The sequence below is a fragment of the Danio rerio genome, chromosome 1 (assembly GCF_052040795.2).
Source record: "Danio rerio strain M-AB ecotype USA chromosome 1, GRCz13ab, whole genome shotgun sequence".
In the NCBI taxonomy this organism is placed as follows: Eukaryota; Metazoa; Chordata; class Actinopteri; order Cypriniformes; family Danionidae; genus Danio; species Danio rerio.
Window position 1 is genome coordinate 15,549,301 of NC_141021.1, and position 19,695 is coordinate 15,568,995.

General features: G+C 35.0%; 2 protein-coding genes across 22 annotated transcripts in view; one reads left to right on the top strand and one right to left on the bottom strand.

Moving 5' to 3' along the window:
- pde5aa (phosphodiesterase 5A, cGMP-specific, a) overlaps positions 1-7,132 on the bottom strand; it is a 32,070-nt gene extending 24,938 nt beyond the window's left edge. For 2 of the 6 annotated variants that reach the window (XR_015476415.1, XM_087236850.1), the window contains exons 1-3: positions 3,275-3,325; positions 1,741-1,883; positions 271-649 (exon numbers count right to left, since the gene is read on the bottom strand). Coding sequence is in view for 4 of the 6 variants with exons in the window: in XM_087236850.1 (XP_087092976.1) it covers positions 271-599 (329 nt within the window). In the remaining 2 variants the exon portion in view is untranslated. Of the gene's footprint in view, positions 1-270; positions 1,298-1,740; positions 1,884-3,274; positions 3,326-6,938 lie in introns of those variants that run through there. The other 4 variants (XM_087236852.1, XM_087236853.1, XM_087236851.1 and 1 more) reach the window with 4 other exon arrangements.
- Positions 2,851-19,695, top strand: part of ppp2r2ca (protein phosphatase 2, regulatory subunit B, gamma a) — a 46,066-nt gene continuing 29,221 nt past the window's right edge. For 2 of the 16 annotated variants that reach the window (XM_087234841.1, XM_087234838.1), the window contains exons 1-5: positions 7,253-7,696; positions 7,772-7,959; positions 11,926-12,023; positions 13,351-13,525; positions 16,320-16,432. In XM_087234841.1, the coding sequence (XP_087090967.1) occupies positions 7,896-7,959; positions 11,926-12,023; positions 13,351-13,525; positions 16,320-16,432 (450 nt within the window). In that variant the 5' untranslated portion in view covers positions 7,253-7,696; positions 7,772-7,895. 16 annotated transcript variants of the gene reach the window in all.

The following is a 19,695-nucleotide window of genomic DNA, read 5'->3' on the forward strand; positions in this document are numbered from 1 at the left end:
ATACAATACTGTAAATACTTATACAACAAAATGGAATATTTCTGATATAGTGTATTTGCTGTAATTGATTCACTGAACTGTTGCCAGTAGGCTACTGTAGACTCTACAAGAAATAACAGTGAGTTAACAGTGTAGGTAGGTATAAGCAACATTATATACTGTACAATCATTTAATTGTTTAATTGTTGTGCTTTTAAGAGTCATTTTTCTCAAGAAACTGAATAAACGGATATACTTAATTAAACAGAACATAATGATACCAGTGCTCACCTAGAGGATCTGCTGAAGTAAGATCTGGCAGAATCTGAATAATCATCAAGCCATGCCTTCACTTTCTCACTTTCCTTTCCCATCCTGAATCCCAGCCTCTGGGTTTTGGCCCCTGGGACCCAGAGCGGCGTGAAGAACCATGCAGCACTGGTTATGGCACACTGCTCTTTCTCAATCTCATTCCTCTCCACACGTGTAGATTTCTCTCCACTTTTCCTTTTTTTCTCTGATTTGGACCTGGACCCTTGAGACCCCCTGCGTGAAGAGGCGACTCCATACCTGCTTTCAGTTTGCAAAGAGGGCAGAGACTCCGTATGCAGGCACGGCATGCTTTCGTCTCTCCAATAAAAGATTCAGACCCCTGAGTAGATGGAACTTCCTGAAAGAGCAATAAAGAGAGATGAAAAGCACTGATGCTTGCTTTTGGTCTGAGTCAGGTCAAAGGATTAAGCTTTTCTGTCACTGCCTACACTAACATCTCAACTCTACACAGTGGAGGCTAATCTGTTACATAAAACTAATCCTGATAACAAGAAAAGGCCCTGTTTTGCCCATTCAGGGAACGGGATTAGTGTCCTAGCAAACTATTAATGACTTTGCACCCTTGACTTTTGTCCTCGCTACCTGCTAAAAGGCTATTAGAAAATGTCAAGTGGACATGCAGTACTGTAAATAGACAAACACCACACAATCCAAACCCAGAAAAACGTTAACTGATTAAAGACTACAGAGCATGAGGCCACACTATTAACCAATTAGTGGCTGTTTATTAAGGTATAAACATGTGTAAAAATGTTAAACTTTTATTGGAATTTGGCTAAATAAATATATAACAGATAATTATATGAACAATAGTGAGTGTTGGTAATGAAAGTATAGACACAGGCCAATTTATTAGGTACTGTTTGTTAAAGGGAAGGTAAAAAAAAAACAATTCACTCACTATTAACTCACCCTCACATGGTTTATTTCTTCTGTTTAACACAAAAAAAGAAGCCGTAACCATACTCATCCATTCAGGAAAAACAAATACTGTGGAAGTCAGTGGTTACAGGTTTTCAGCTTTCTTGAGAATATTTTTTGTGCTTAACAGAAGAAAGAAAATCATAAATCACTTTTTAAATTTTAATCAAGAAAAGAGTGAGTTTTCCCAGTGATGGGTTGCGGCTGGAAGGGCATCCGCTGCGTAAAACATACAGTGTGCTGGATAAGTTGGTAGTCAATTCTGCTGTGGCGACCCCAGATTAATAAAGGGAATAACCCGAAAAGAAAATGAATGAATGAATGAATGAATGAATGAATGAATGAATGAATGAATGGATGGATGGATGGATGGATGGATGGATGAATGAATGAATGGATGAATGAATGGATGGATGGATGGATGAATGAATGAATGAATGAATGAATGAATGAATGAATGAATGAATGAATGAATGAAGTGTGAGTAACTGATGACAGAATTTTCACCTTATTGCAAATATCTGATTAGATATATGACCAAACTGGTTTGAGCAGACAGAAAGTTTACAGTCTGACGTCAACAGAAACACATGTCAAACCTTGAAGCAGATGAGCAACAGCAGCAGAAAAAGACCACAGCTGGGACATTCCTGTCGGTTAAGAAGAGAAAACAGAAGCTTCAAATCACACAGGTTTACTGAAACCTGACAACCTAAGACAAAAAAAAAAAGTCACCCAGTCTCATGAATTTTGATTGTCATTTTATGAGAACAAGAGTCTTGCCTTTTATCAATAATTCAGGCTGCTGCTGGTGTAATGGCGTGAAACAAAGTTTTTGGCTAATTTTAGGTCTTTTAATACCAACAGAACTTTATTTAAATGCCGCAGACTGTTGTTGCTGCTCATATTCATTACTTTATGACCACATTGTGGTCACTAAATTTGATAGGTACTTCCGGCAGGATAATACACATTAAACCTCAAATCATCCCAGATTGCTTTCTTGAACATGCAATGAATTACCTATACTCAGATGACCAAAATCTCTGAGGAATGTTTATAGCACCTTGTTGAATCTAAGAATAAAGGTAGTTATGTAATCAAAGTTGGTCAGCCTTGGTACTAGCAAGATGTACCCAATAAAACTTATTATATCCATGATATTTGTCTGTTATAACAGATTACGTAATCATCCAAACATAACTTAGTCTTAAAGTGTCATCATGAAGAATTTCCCTATATCTTTTAAAAAAAAAGAGGATCTTGCATTTTTTTTCTAGAAAGCACTTCTCCCATGAAAGTTTCGGTGCCGCAAATAAATGCAGTGCAACGTGATCAGCCACACATTTAAAAGAGGACACCAGAGTTCCTTGTAACCCCATATGGGAATGTGAAATATATAGCTAATATATTCAAACATATATGTGTACATATTTGTAATTATCATGCTTTATTTTATGACATATATTTTTATATATGTGAAATCCAAACATGAACTTGTATGCTTGATATTTGATTTGCATTTATTTATTTATTTGTTCAAATTGCTTAAGCAATAGGCTATTGAAAATGAAATAGTCCTGTCAGTATATCTTTGAAAATGTATTTGATACTAGCGGCCTCTAGTGGTAGCCTTACTCTGGAAATTAAAATACTGATACAAAACGGAGACGACAATACCAAAGGCAAAGACCTTATAGATGGACGAACCAACCGAACTTTCTAAGATCTGAATATTGCATGATTCCTCAGCCCACATTTGTACAAGTAAGCCAGCACATTTATATTCTCAATAACTTTAATATTGTGCATTTATACAGCTTTATAACAGGTTTAAGCGACGTTTACATGATTTCTTCTCTGCTAACTTCGTGGCCTAAAATATAACTGACTAAACTAAATTCGCTGCTACAACGTTACTAAAATAGCCTTCAAATAGGTTTTAAAAACAGCAACCCTACACGTTCTACGTTATAAATTAAAGTCTATCTTATTTTATCATTAAATCGCCAGTGCTTATAACTATTAAGGTCTCGTTTACCTTTGCTCAGTCGTGTGAAACTAGTGCTGCTTACATCTCTGTGCTATTGCTATAGGGTGAACACTTGGAGAGTTTACATACAAAAGGCCTCTAACGTTAAACGTCGTCTGAAAATTTCTTCTAATATAAGCATGTTTATCGAGCTTTGTGAAGATTCATTTTTACTTTTATGGAAAAGTTATTTTCATTGTAAAATAATGAAATAATTATTTATAAAATAATAATAATTTAAATAGAAATAATTGAACAAATGGGAGGCTGAGGAAACTTATTTTCAGACACCACAGGTTTCTGAAATCTTCACTTGTAGGCCTATCTAAAAATTGTTGGCAGTGTTGCTAGATATAACTGAATTTTTCCAGCCCAAAAGCTGTTCAAAACGCACAAAAAACGCCCAAAATATTAGATAAAATTTTTGTTTAATTGAAATTTATTTAAATTGAAATTAACCACTTTAACTGTCATAATTTTAACAAAACAGCAGCCAACACAAGCAGTCACAGAACCACAACCGGATCACTTCAAAACACTGCCCTCCTCTCACCCACATGGTTTAAAACCTCTGCTTTTCCAAACCGCGGTATACCTTGAAAACTGTTATCATCCCATGCGAACTGGCCACTGCTAACTGAATGGAGTAGGAGCACACAGTCATGTTTTGTTCTATAGTTGTTCAGTATAAAGTTTACGTTAGAAAACCACCCAAATGTTGTCAACCCGCCTATGCCATTTTTGACTGGCAATCAAATTCAATACTGATTGTTGGTAGGTTTTTTTTTTTTTATATAATGCTGTGATACACCAATTAAGTCTCATCTAATAATGTTTTCTAAATGTAAATGTACAGACCTTTAAAAGAAAACCTTTTATATATGGGACATTCTACTAGAAATGAGCATTATCTGCCCCTGACATAAAAACAGAAATACAGTGAATAAAAAGTATTTCATCCCAAAAATGGACTGATGGTTGATTTCTGTGAGTTGTTCTGTTAAGGAATATGTAACTCATTTGGTTCTCAGATGTTGTGTTCTTTATTAAAAACACTTTACAAATTTACAAACCCTCATTGTTCTTGTCCTCAGCCCAATTGAACCAACAGCTTTAATAGTTTTGGTTTGGTAAAAACTGTTATTAATTTAAAAAATATACTTCAGAAATAACAAAGTTTAAGTTGTTATCATTCACCAATTGACTTAAAAAACATGAAATTATAAATGAATTCTACTAATAAATACTACAGATATATAATACAAATAAATTTCCAATTGCCCCCGTATTTTGGTCATTCCTTTCATATTTGCATTAAATTGAACAAAATGTGTGCAATACACCTTGAAGGCTATAACTTGGTAGTGACATCATTTGACGGAGGAGAAGCTGATGGTGATCAAGGATGCGAACTAGCTTAAGTCAGGTCCTGTCATATTTTATAAGTGAAAAATTTTGTTTCTGGTAGAATGTCCCATATAATTGAATGTCATATCTCATATCTGTTATTTATAAAGTAATTTTTCTTTAAGAGTAGCATTGTAAATAATTATTCCCTTCTCAGTCATTTCTACAACATTTTCATTTATTTATTCATTCATTCATTTTCTTTTCAGCTTAGTCTCTTTATTAATCAGGGGTTGCCACAGCAGAATAAACCGCCAACTTATCCAGCATATGTTTGACACAGCAGATGCCCTTCCAGCTGCAACCCATCACTGGGAAACACTGATACAATCCTATTCACACACACACTACGGACAATTTAGCTTACCCAATTCACCTATACCACATGTCTTTGGACTGTGGGGAAAACCGGAGCACCCGGAGGAAACCCACACAAACACGGGGAGAACATGCAAACTCCACACAGAAATGCCAACTGACCCATCCGAGGCTCGAACCAGCAAAAAATGTTTTATAAAACAATTTAATTGTTAAGCAATTAAATTTAAATATGAAGTTGCTGCATGAGAGTCGATCGAGCTAAGTATGTTTTGGTATGCACTTGCTTTTCTCCCTGATTGGTAAAATTTGCTGTACAGCATTATGGGTAATGTTTTTTTTTTTAATTTGTCTTTTTAACTGACTTAGGTGTGGGCGATGCGATGGCGCAGTGGGCAGCAATGTCACTTCATAGCAAGAAGGTCGCTGCTTCCAGCCTTGGCTAGGTCAGTTGGCATTTTTGTGTGGAGTTTGCATGTTCTCCCAGTGTTTGCGTGGGTTTCCTCCGGTTGCTCCGGTTTCCCCCACAAGTCCAAAGACATGTGGTATAGGTGATTTGGGGATGCTAAAATTGACTGTTGTGAATGAGTGTGTATGGATGTTTCTCAGTGATGGGTTGCAGCTGAAAGGGTATCCACTGCGTAACAATATATGCTGGATAAGTTGGCGGTTCATTCCACTGTAACGACCTCAGATGAATAAAGGAACTAAGTCAAAAAGAAAATGAATGAATGAATGACTTAGGCGCAGTGAATAGCAAGATCGCCTCACAGCAAAAAGGTAGCTGGTTCGAGCCTCAGCTGGGTCAGTTGGCATTTCTGTGTGGAGTTTGCATGTTCTTCCCATGTTGGTGTGGGTTTCCTCCACAAGTCCAAAGACATGCGCTATAGGTGAATTGGGTCAGCTATATTGTCCGTAGTAAATGAGAGTTTATGTGTGTTTCCCAGTGATGGGTTGCGGCTGGAAGGGCATCCGCTGCCTAAAACATGTGCTGGATAATATTGCGGTTCACTCCGCTGTGGCGAGCCCGGATTAATAAAGGGACTAAGCCGAAAATAAAATAAATGAATTAATTTAACTGACTTAAAAAAAGGAAAAGAAAAGTGGATTTAATGCAAAAATAAATGGGTTCAACTAAATTAAACAACCCCAGAATCACAATAGGTCTGTGTTTAAAGGTTTATTAATTATTATTAAAAATCAATCCATATAAAGAAAAAATACATGTTTATTGCTTCAACCTGACCTCTGCACTCTTATTCTAATATCTGCCTGCTGGCTTATTTACGATGATTATGACAGATGTTATTGTGGTATAAATCCTAACCTCCATCCTACTTCGCATTAAAGATCACCCCAAAACCAAAATTTACTCACTATTTATTTTTATGAGTTTCTTTCTTTTGTTCAAATCTTCAATAAAAAAGATATTTTGAAGAAAGACAAAAACCTGTAACTTCATGGCCAGGAAAAGCAAATTCAATGCAAGTGAATGGTTACAGGTTTCCAGCTTTCTTCAAAATATCTTCTTTTGTGTTCAACAGTAGAAAAAAACTCAAATAGGTTTCGAGCCATTCATTCATTCATTCATTCATTTTCAACTTAGTCCTTTTATTAATCTGGGGTCGCCACAGCGGAATGAACCGCCAACTTATCTAGCACATGTTTTATGGACATGTGGGGGAAACCGGTGCACCTGGAGGAAACCCACACCAATGCCAAATGCCAACTGGCCCAGCTGGGGCTCGACCCAGCGACCTTCTTGCTGTAAGGCTAATTAAATGATGACAATTTTTGGATGAACTATCCCTTTAATTTTTACAAACACTAGGGGGAGCAACTCAACAAGGTTTCAGAGCATCCACCAAATCCACTATAAATCTTCTCTAGTCTCTCCACTTTTATTCAGTTAAATCTAAATTCACATTCATTCAAATCTATTGCTTACCTCCAACGTGCGTCTTATCCTTCCGTTATCTGCATTTTTATAATCAGCATCTCCCCTTTCCTTTATTCCCATTTCAGATGACATCTCTCCCCCTTTCCCGTCAGTCTCCTCGCAGCACATCTCCAGTGAATATCTGTGGCTCCTCTGCAACACAGATGCACTAGCCTCCATGTCTCTTGATTTCCCCATCTACTCTTCTCTCCAGGCTCATTCCTCTTGTCACCTGCAGTGGGAGGGGCTCTGCAGGATGGCTGAACACTGATTGGCTGAGCAGGGAGGAGGCTTCGGTGACATCGTGATGCTGTGCAGATGCTCAGCAGCAGTGGTAGTCGAGAAAGACAGGCTAGCGGTATCCTCTCTCTCTCTCTCCCTCTCTTTCTCTCCCTCCCCCTCTTTTTCATCTTTCCTTTCCCTTCACGCACAGGCACGCACGCATACACACACGCGCACTCCGTCACACTGCAGCAGAAGGGAGAGGACGCACCGTGAAGCTGTGAGGTAGGACCAGGCCTCTCCTCTTCCTCCTCCATCATCCCTCTCTCTCTCATCTGCTCTCCGTCAAGGACTACCGCACCCAGGAAGCGCTTGGAAAAGGACTAATCGCAGAACGACGGATCTACAGATTCACACACACACCTACATCCTCATTTTTTTCTTTTTCCTCTCTCTGCGTTTCTTGTTGCCAGGCAGTGTTGGCTGAGCGTCAGGACGTGAGCATGTGTGCATGTGACGGGCTGCGTTTCTCCAGCTGACTGAACGTGGGTTTTTTAATCGCATCCATACTCTTCGCATCACTTGCCGCTTCATTCTGACAAAGGCGGACTGTATCCCAGGATGCCGTGCGGCAGGCCACTCTGCTAGGCCGCAGAAGCATGGGCAAAGCACCGGGGGGGTGGGACAGCACGGATTGGACGGCTCAGCTCCGGACGGGCGCGCTTACGCACTCCGCCGCTTCCGATGGGTGAGGACGGCGAGAGCACCAAAATCAATCACAGCTTCCTCCGAGACTATGTCACTGAAGGTATGTGTGCACACACACACACCTGCACGAGCACTCGCTCCTCCCTTCTCATAATACACACGCGAAATTTGATCCTGTCCTTCTCTCTGAAGTCCCGAATATAACCTTGATTTCGGCAGCTGTGCGGTGTGGTCGTCTCATTCAGCTGACTCATCAGATTTTGAGCTCCCGCCACACACCTGTTATTGGGTTACAGCATGCATCAGTGAGACAGTCTTCACTCAACTATCTGGTGCTTTAGGTTGGCTATACAGTTGAAGTCAGAATTATTAGCCCCCCTGTATATTTATTCCCCAATTTCTGTTTAACGGAGAGAAGATTTTTTTTAACACATTTAAAAACATAATAGTTTTAATAACTCATTTCTAATAACTGATTTCTTTTATCTTTGTCATAAAGACAGTAAAGAATATTTGACTAGATATTTTTCAAGACACTTCTATACAGCTTAAAGTGACATTTAAGGGCTTAACTAGGTTAATTATGCTAACTAGGCGGAGGTGCGTTTCCCAAACAATGACATACCTCACAGCTGAACTATCATAGTACAATGCATCGTTTTGGAAAAGAACGGTGTAGTGACGAGTGTTTCCCCAAACCGTAGTTTCTCTGTCGCAGATCCATCATTTTAACCAAGTTAGTTATAACGTAAAACGCCCATAATGATGTTCTAAACGGGGTGGGAACTACTTCTATAGAGAAGAACCCCATCATTTCTTGTGCAAATTATATAGTTTTACACGCACAAGCATTTAAAAAAAAATCCAGTATTAGTTTTAGTAAAAACATGGACTCACTTTCCATATTAAATACAATATATGTAAATGACACATACAGGGCCTTTGTTTCCTTTACAAATATTATTGAGAATATTACATATTTTATTCTAAAACATAAAAGCACTTACAAAAAGCTAACACATATTCTAATATCATATATAAATCATATAAATAAATAAATAATGTGGCGATGAAATTTATTATTCATTATTTATTAGGAATTGAAAAAAATCCTACTTTAATAATAATATTGATAGTATTAATGATGATGATTATTATTAATAGGTATTATATTGTATATTTATTTTTTAATTTTTGAAAGTCTACTCTTACAATTTGACTCATGCAAACCACTGCAGAAGTGTTGTAACCAACAGGTCCATGTTATATACAGTACAGATACCTAATAAATAACCAACTCTAAATGAAAAGCATTAACGTATGCTCTGTTTTGTGTTTTCACAAGCTTTGGAGACATAACAAATTTCGCTTTTAAATAATAGGTCACCTATAGTTTTCGTCATGAGCCACGGCTGTGTTCAAAATGACATCAGTGTTTTCAAAGTGCACTGTAAACATGAAAATTGCTAAAACTGAACTGTAAAAAACACTTTGAAAGCAAATTACACCTAAGTGAGATGACTTTAATGCTTTTTGTTAATAATTTCAAGTTTAAATGTCAGAATGTTATAAATGAATAGGGGATAGGGGGGATAACTAGGAAAGGAACACAGCCAGGAACTATGTTTCTAACTACAGCTCTATAGGTGTAGTTGCAAGCATACAAGTTTGCGATGCAGTTTGCTAATGTTCGTTGGAAGGATGATTTTGGGAAACGTCGAATCAATGAACTATGTTTGTAATGATGGAGCTTGCGACCTTAGTTGGATAACGATGGTTTTCAGAAATGCACCCCAGGTTAGGCTAATCAGGCAACGTATTGTATAATGATGGTTATTCTGTAGACTATCGAAACAAAATCTAGCTTAAAGGGGCTAATAATTTTGATCTTAAAATTTTCTTAAAAAATTAAAAACTGCTTTTATTCTAGCCGAAATTAAACAAATAAGACTTTCTCCAGAAGAAAAAATATTATCAAACATATTGTGAAAATTTCCTCGCTCTGTTAAACATCATTTGAGAAATATTTAAAAAAGAAAGAAATTCATTAGTTGGGGGTAGGGCTGGGCGATTTGGCTTAAAATCTAAATCTCGATTAATTAAATATTTTAACCCAATTACGATTAATGAATGATTATTTATTTTATTTCATTTACCTAGTTCACTAACAGGTGTTGTACAGTAAATATGCTCACATATTACCATATTATTGTTTGAATGAAGGGTGCATTACTTGGTTTTAAAAGAATTGAAGTAAACACACACACTATCCACTAGCCATGATTATTTATTGAACATCAACATTGAACAACTAAAATTAAAACACACATTGTCTAAAACAAACTGTCACTTTTTTGAAAATAAATAACTTGCACTTTTGGAAACAAAATCAATTATTTTAAGTGTTTTTTTATTTCAAAAGTAGAAAATAAGCAGGATCTCTCCTAAATAAATTAACTCTTGTATATCCTGTAAATAACATGTTAAACAGTGCATTTGTTGCATCTTCCATAAACAAATATTTTAATGTAAATAATATTTTTAATGTAATGGAAAATATGCCGTCTCAGGGCATCTCTGGAGCAGCTTTCAATAATTGTCAATGTAATGCAAAGTAAGGCTCAGGAATGGGTCCATCACCCTACTTGACCAAAGATCAGATTTGGCTGTAAATCAGCCTTAAGAGAGCTTGATCAGGTGACTCCACACGCGATAGGGAGAGTCATTTTAAAAAATTGTCCTGGAAAATTTTGATCGATTATAGGTTCTGAATAGCGATTTTGATTACTTTTTCGATTAATTGCCCAGCCCTAGTTATAATAACTAATATCTGATAACTGTTTACTTTTATCTTTGCCATGATAACAGTATTTAATATTTTACTAGATATTTTTCAAGATACTAGTATTCAGCTTAAAAGTGCAACTTAAAAGTTTTACTAGGTTAATTAGGCTACAGTAGTTATGGTAATTAGGCATGTCATTGTATTACAATGGTTTTGTTGTATAGACAATCACAAAGTATTTCTTAAGGGGGCAAATAATTTTGACTTTAAAATTCTTTTTTTAAATAAAAAAATAGCTTTTATTTTAGCCAAAATAGAACAATTAAGACTTTCTCCGAAAGAAAAATATATTATAGGAAATACTGTGAAAAATCCCTTGCTCTGTTAAACATTATTTGGGAAATATTTGAAAAAGAAAAAAAAATGACAGGAGGGCTAATAATTATGACTTCAACTGTAATAGTGCACATACAAACAGAAGCACTCTTTTGAATTTGATGTGTATCAACTGCATGCATATGATTTTTTTTTGTTTGCATTTGCATTTTATTCACATTATACCTAATATGGTCTAGTAGGGGTTGTTTATTGCTTTCCAGAACCTTTCCGTAATCATGTTATCAGCAGCAGGCCAGGCTGTTTTATTTAGTGTCATCATCAATGCGCTGGCAGGAGCAGGAGCATGTCATGCTGTTTATCAACTATTACAGTGTGCATTGTGAAGCCATATGCCTAGACGAAGCTCTTGACTGAAAGTGTTTGCGTAGACAAAACCATAGTTCTGCTGTGCTTGCACATGTGCATGAGCCTCTTATTACTTTAAGTAATTTGCACTGCTAAAATAATTTTTGGCTCGGATTTTCAAGTGAGACTATTGTGTAAATGTATAGGCATCGAGCTCCAGGTAGTGATTCTGTGCACATTAGTATTTGTTTACTATGCAACTTGGAATTTATAGTGCCTAGCTGGAGTTGTTCAAGTCTTTAAAATTAGTACAAATAACTTAACAAAAGAGTTGAAAATTGTTATTTAATAATAAGTTTTAAATAATTATATTTATTATATTATATTGTTAAATATTATCAAAAGAAATATACATTTATAGAATTTGCTTTGTTGTAATATGGATAACATATATACAATATATATTGTTAAATATTCATAACAACAAAAATGATCATTAAAATGTTTGTTAAGAATAATAATAATTTGTATTGTTATTTTTAAAATTATTATTATTTTCACTGATATATCAACACTATTTTCTCTCTTTCTTTGAAGCTGATGTCATTTCTACAGTGGAGTTTAACCAGACGGGGGATCTGCTGGCCACTGGGGATAAGGGGGGGAGAGTGGTCATCTTCCAGAGAGAGACAGAGGTAGGTCAAATTGTGAGCAAAACATTTGCTGTGGATTATTGATAAAGGAAGATTAAAACCTTGTTTTTTTAAGCAGTGAGCATATTTGTCTTTATGGGAGAAGAAGATTAAATGTCATAATAATGATTTAAAAATGCTGTTTTTCTAAGCACTTTACATGTATTTTGTCACTTTATAGTATAGGGCACTGAAAATGTGTGAGGGGATTTTAATGAACATTTCCCAGAGATCCTTAAGACAACATTTAAAAAAGATGAACTTTAGTAAAAAATAAAAATTAAATATATAAAATAAGAAATCACTTTCGCAAACGCTCACGTTCAATCTGCCCAGTTGGTGGTAACTATTTAGTCTCCACTTCACTTCCTAATCTGCAATTGCCTCTCTGGATATACCACTAACTGTACTCAAAAAAATAAATAAATAAAATAAAAATAAATTTTTTACTAAAAAATTACAACAACAACAAAAAAATTACTAAAATATTACTAATACTTTGCTTCTTAGACTGTACAGACCTGAAACTTGCTCTTATTCATTGTTGCACTTATTCATTGTTGCTCTTATAGTTGTGTAAATTGCTTCCTTGTCCTCATTTGTAAGTCGCTTTGGATAAAAGCATCAGCTAAATGTAAATGTAAATGATTATGAAATAAAGCCATCTGTTTGCATTCTCAAGGATATTGCATTCAATGTTTCTTGTAAGCTGTTCTTTAAGCTGCTTTGACACTATATATTGTAAAAGCACTACAGAAATAAAGATGCCTTAACTTGACCTGTATTAACCCAGATTTTAACCTTAATACAAAGCACATTATTTTTGAGACATTGAGTGTGGATACATTAAAATATTAGGCACTGAAGAGATTTAAACACTTCTGTTTATACTTTGGAGGTCATAAAAATGCTAGTGGGAGAATTTCAGGCCTAAATTTGAATCTTTAGTTAATTTTCTGGGAGATGTCAAACACATGGACAGTATAAACTAGATTTTGAATGCAGGAAGGTATTAATTAAGAAAGTAGTCTACTGTTTAATCAGCAATACTTTAAAACTGAATAGAATTTTAATTTTCAAAGGAATAATTCACCCAAAAATGAAAATTCACTCACCGTTTACTGGCCCTCAATGCTAGAAGATATATTGAAGAATCTATTGACATCCATAGTAGCAAAAACAAGTACTATGGAATTTAATTTTTAACATTCTTCAAAATATTTGATAACAGATCTGGAGGATGAGGAAATCATGGCAGAGTTTTTATGTTTGGGTTAACCAATAAAATATTTTGGGATATTATTTAACTGGGTCTTTCTTTTTAATTCAGTCTAAAGGTGAATCTGAAGAGCTGGGAGAATCGGGTGAGTATAATGTCTACAGCACGTTCCAGAGTCATGAACCGGACTTTGACTATCTGAAGAGTTTGGAAATCGAGGAGAAGATCAATAAGATCCGCTGGCTGCCACAGCAAAACGCTGCTCACTTTCTCCTCTCCACTAACGGTAATTACACCTCCTCCTGTCTGAGGATTACAGGGGATTACAGTTCACCCGTATGTGTCCATATTGCTCTCCTAATTACAAAATGTGATACAGTATGCAGTACATTGCAAATGGAAATAGTTTTAAGGCTAACATTGAAAGGTAATGTGATTAATCTGTGCGCTATTGACATAAAACAATGTCTCACTCTTGATGATGATGATGATAAATATTCTTTTACTGAAGGATTTTTATTTTGTGTGTTTTTGCTTATACGTTAGCCATGAATTTATCAAAATAGCACTTTAAAAACACCAGTATGTGGTGACAAGCCTCTGTCTAAATGAGTAATTTAGTTAGTCATTCACTAAAATGAATTGTTTAAAGCCGCTGATACATTTATAAACAAAGCAAAGTGATTGTCTTTATGAATAAATAATTGAATAATGATTTATAATTGAATTGAATCAAAAACATATTCATTTAGCAATGAAAACATGCAGTGTTGCTCTTAGACACACAACTGTTCTGCTCTGGGTTTTCTTGGAAATAATTTTGAAAAATTATGTTTTTTCCTAAATCAGGGTATGACTCTTAAAAACTTAAAACTCTCAAAAGCTAATTTAGGCCTTAAAAAGTCTTAAATCTACTGAAATGTTCTGTTTTAGGTCTTTAATCTTTTTTAACAGGTCTTAATTTTCCTTTATGTGTAGCTGCCCAATCTGGCCATTAACACCCACACAAACACCAACAATCCATCTCAATAAAACTTTTAACTTTTTATTTAAAATGAGCATTTATTTACTTTTCTTACAGTAGCATTTGCTTAAAAGTTCTCCATTTATTTACTGCTGAATATACTAACCTGATGTAATTTTTTATTATTAAATTGATATTATTGTAGATTGTAGTAATTCACAGCTATGTTTAGTTCTATTGGTAAGGGTTTGTGAATAGATATATTTGAAAATTAATAAAAATCAATATTCAAACAAAATTATTATTATTGCATTATTGAATGTCTAAAGTCAAAGTCTAAAATTTCATTCATAATGGTCTTAAAAATTACTTAAAAAGTCTTAAATTTAACTTGGTGAAACCTGCAGAAAGCCTGTTAAATCTAATTTCCTGATGTTCTTTATAACATTTTGTGTGATATTACTTATCGTATATTGTAAAACCAATGATCCATGCAAGAATAATTTTGCATCCATAACAACAACAACTGTAGGTTTATTTTTACTGCATTCTGGTTGTCTTCATTAATGCTTTTGGATGTCAAGGCATGTTTTCATTATTATTTTGCAAAGTCATATTTACTTATTCAATATAATTTTTATTTATATATATTTTTTCATTTATTTTTTATTACTATTAAATATATATATATATATATATATATATATATATATATATATATATATATATATATATATATATATATATATATATATATATATATAGGGTTGGGCGATGTAGACCAATTTGGCGTCGTACGATGTCTAATGTGCAACATCACGATAGACGCCATTGTCTACGTGAATCTAAAATGCCATTTTAAAACTAAAGCCTGATTTATACTTCTGCGTCAGGTGACCGGCGTAACCCACGGCGCAGGCAACGCGCGTGGCTGTGCATTTATACTTCTGCGCGCTGTCTCTGTCGGTCTGCATTAACACTTCCGAAACGCTAGTTGGCAGTGAGGTGTAAATGTTCCTCTGTGTCAAGTTTCTTCGCTACTTTTTTGCATTTCCTGAACACTTCCGGGATGTACAAGTGGCTCAAACTCGCTCATTTTGAGGCAGGAACCGGCGGACGTGCAACAACTTTAACTATGAGGTAAACACAAAACAAAACTTTCCATCCGGAGCTCCTTCACGGGACTCCACACTTGTAAACAATCGCTCGCGCGGTGTCGCACCATTCGCGCGCCTCTCGGTCCCGCCCAGACTCGTCAGCGCTACCAAGCCGACCAATCACAGAGCTTACGCTACGCGTCGTTGCAACGGGTAGTTACATTTTTTGAGAGGTGCACGTCAGCGACGGCGATGGCCACGGCGAAGGGCTATGCGTCAGCGCCGTAGCATATGCCGGTGTTTGACGCAGAAGTATAAATCAGGCTTAAGACGTTTTGTGTGTGTGTGTGTGTAATTGTGATGAGTTTTTATCCTGTCGTATATCACTATTAAACAACTTTCCACTCAAGTGAACAATGAAGTTAAACCAACATAGGCTCATTCTGAAATCCAGCTCTATACACATTTCTGTAGATAGCGAAATATGCAGCCAGAAGTATGTATGGCTGCATTTCGTCTTTAAAACGAACGGTAGGGGGCAGTATGACGCTGTTCCTTTTCGTGCTTACCAGCTGAGCGCTTACCTCCGTATAGACGGCTTTACCGGATCAATTAGTGCTTTTGAAAACAATTTTGGTTGGGTTTAGGAAAGGAGGAGGGTCATTCAGTCAGTCGACAGTCAGTCAGAACAGCAGAGACGTATTTGGTACTCTCAAGAAATGCATATAGCAGTAAGTTTTCAGAATGAGCCTGGGTTGCGAAAAACAAAAAAAAACAATGATTATGATATTACCATTAATGATAATATTGCACATCCCCTAACTGAACTGCAACACATACCTATTAAATCAACCAACCAATCAATGTTGAGTCATCATACGACATTGTTATGAGTTTCATAAACAAAAATGACTTGCATTTGCAAAGGCATCAAAATATATAACAATGTCTTAGTTTAGAAGGTGTCAGCTATATAGTTAAAATGATTGACTGATAATTTCTTGTGTGTGATTCAACAGATAAAACGATAAAGCTATGGAAGGTGAGCGAGAGAGACAAGCGGCCAGAGGGCTACAATCTGAAGGATGAAGAAGGGCGAATAAAGGACATCTCCACCGTGACCTCATTACGGGTATTTTCACAGCTGTAATTGCTCTTTAGATCAATTTAGTGCAGAAAGTTTTACTACTGCTTCGATTTAGCATTTGTTACAGTCACTGATTTATGTCAGACTCCATAAGAGCTTATTATACACTTCTAACTGGAAATAGATTTCTGATTAGTCAGTCATTACATTCTCTGATTAAATTTTTTCATGTAATGTCCGCTGAATTGCTTAACTGTACATTGTCATTATCAGCCAATTTCCTGTACAATAGCAGTGCAATTTCTCATATTTCTCTGTGGTCGTCGTCTTCCCACATGATGATGATAATAATAACCCAAATCAATAGTTCATGTCCAGTTTTCGATTTATTTGGTAAGTAGTGGTGTAAAAAAAAAACAGCAGATTTACAGTCAGCGGCCATTATGGCAAAATATTATCTCTTTAGAGTAATACAAGATGACCCTGCGATGCTGACTGTATAGTCTTATTTTAGTAGTTTTAAATGTTTTCGATGTCAAGGACCCCCTAATATGATGAGGGACCCGATCCTAAAAAAAAGACAAAAAAAAAGTTTATACTATCAAAAATTCTAATTTTAAATGGGTCTAAAATATTTTTGGGAAAATATTTGCTTTCTTTTCTACTTATTGTAGCATTTTATGTAAATATTTTAATAATTACATATTGTAATTTATGTTTTGATTGTTTAATCTAATTGTTTAGTTAAAATTTGTTAATTTGCTTTGGTTTTGTCAAATATTACATTTTAATTGATTAAATATTCTCAAATTATTAATGTAGTATTAATGTAGAATTATTTAAAGTGTTCTGGATGTTTGTTTCTTTTATACTAATATGTGTTTATTTATCTTAAGAAAATCTTTATTTTTAAATCCTTGCTTGACTGCATTTACCAATCATTAAATTATACTGTATAACCTTCACTGCTTGAAAAAATCCTAATTAATACATATTCACACAGAAAGAATTTTATTAATATTCATATCAATTTACAAGCAAGAGAATATGCACAATTTTAAGTCATAAATAAATTTACATAACATTTTTATCCTGTGTTTGTTAAAGAATTATGAGTTGCCATCCAGTTTATGTGGAGTTTTGTTTGTATTATTTTATTGTAATATGTTGCTTCAAGACTTATGATTAAGTAGCCAAATAAGAATGTCAAATAATAACAAAATGTTACAAATCTAAGCATTTATAATAAAAAAATTAAGTAATGTGACAAAAAAGTATGAAATTGCCCTATTGCAAGAAGCACAACTGTATGTTTATGTACATTTAAAATAACTGTAAGTTAATTAAAGCTACAAAATTAGCTGCCATGTATTATATGAATTATACTCACTGAAAAAAGTGGTACCCTAAAAGCTGTAACATGTTTTTTTGTGAAAAATATTAATTAACATGCCTGAATCTATATTCACAAAAACTGTTTTTTTATTAATTAAAGCAAGAAGAAATATTTGTTTACATTAAAAGATCACTTCTTTGGATATTTAAACAGTTTTGTATCTGTTCAGCCAATCTCTAGTTCTGGCAGGAGCACTTTTAGCTTAGCTTAGCCTACTGTATTTCATTGAATCGGATTAGTTCATTAGCATCTCGCTCAAACAATTTTCCTATTTACAGCTTTACATTTCTGTAGAAAATGGTCAATATAAAAAGGAACTATACTCTCATTATGGCATAATAATAAACCATTCCCTGCTCTACCGTGGCTGCAGCAGGCACAATAATATTACGCAATATTACGCAACACCTAAAATACTCTCCAGCTTGTTAACTATGTGACGCTGCATATAATATCATTGTGCCTGCTGCAGCAATGGTAGATAAAAAATTATCAACACTCTTTTTTTTTTACTTTTTTTTTCACTTTTTTTTTTTGAGCGAGATGCTATTGGTCTAATCTGACTCAATAAATTATGCTAAGCTAAGCTAAAAGTGATCCCGCAATTTCCTAGGATTGGAGAAATGGATTCAAAAATGTTAAAACTCAACTGTTGGCAAAGCATTTACTGTAGAATGAATAGTTGCTCATCTTGCACGTTTAGTCTTTACCTTCCAGATGAATACCAGTGCCGAGATAGCACTAGCATACAACTCTTCTTGACATAAAACCACATCTTTGAAGAATGTGCCAACCCAAAGCCTATTCAGTTTAAAATATTTTCTCTTTTCTAATTTTTTATTATGTTTTTTAATTTATTATCAATAATTATTTTACCTAATACACCATGCTGCAAACCTCAACTTTCAGTACTGACAAGTTTATATGCTGTTAATATGTAAAACAAATTCACATCGAGGGCTCAACAATAGGGACTGCCCGGGGCCAGCGTGCGAGACGCTTGGGACAGTATACAGAATGGTCACTGGCCCGATCGGGGCTGCCTTGTCACTAAAGTTTATTTTGGCTCCAACTGTTTGTCAATTGCGTGCTTTCATGCCCATGGTTCGTGTGGCATATGTGAATCCCGCAATCGTGCTCGAGTCCACGCCAAATCAATCGGTCTGAGATCACCAGAATGAGGTGGTCTTGGCTTGATTGAGCAGATCGATTGTAGTGAAATAAAACGATCCAACGAACCAGGCTATATCACAGTGTTTTATGGTTGTGTAATGGCCAAATATACCACTATGTGAAGAGAGAATGATGAGTAGGACAGGATGTCATTTCTACCAGCAAATGTGCGTTTCATGTTTAATATGAAAGTGGATGCATACTGAAATATTACAAAGTGCTGTTTATCCGTTAGGAATATGGAATATTTTTCCATATTTGAATCTTATATTTTGTATTAGGCCTGTTGTTTTGTTCATTTGTTTTGTTCATTTCGACACCTTGAAAGAAAGATCAACTTTGCTTCATGATTGCTTCATGAAAAAACTCAAAGGCCATAATTGATTAAAAAGTAGGCTAATATGATTATAATGTTGATGGATCAAGCAAGAACAAGAAGTGAAATGCATTTTAAATCTGGGTTTACAAATAAATGATAAAATAAAAATATTGATTGTATCATAGACTGATGCAATGAGCCTGTTTCTAAAATTAGGCATTTTGGTAGGTTTTAAACAAACAAAAAACATAAAATTATTGTAGTTTTCAACTAAACCAAACATTAAACAATTCACTTTAATTAATCTAATCATTATTTTATTTAAATAAAAAAAATGTAAATTGTCAGTTATATTTAAAGAAAAGTTATGCTGAATAATTGAATGGCTAACTTCTTTTTTTGGTGGGGGCAGAGGAAATT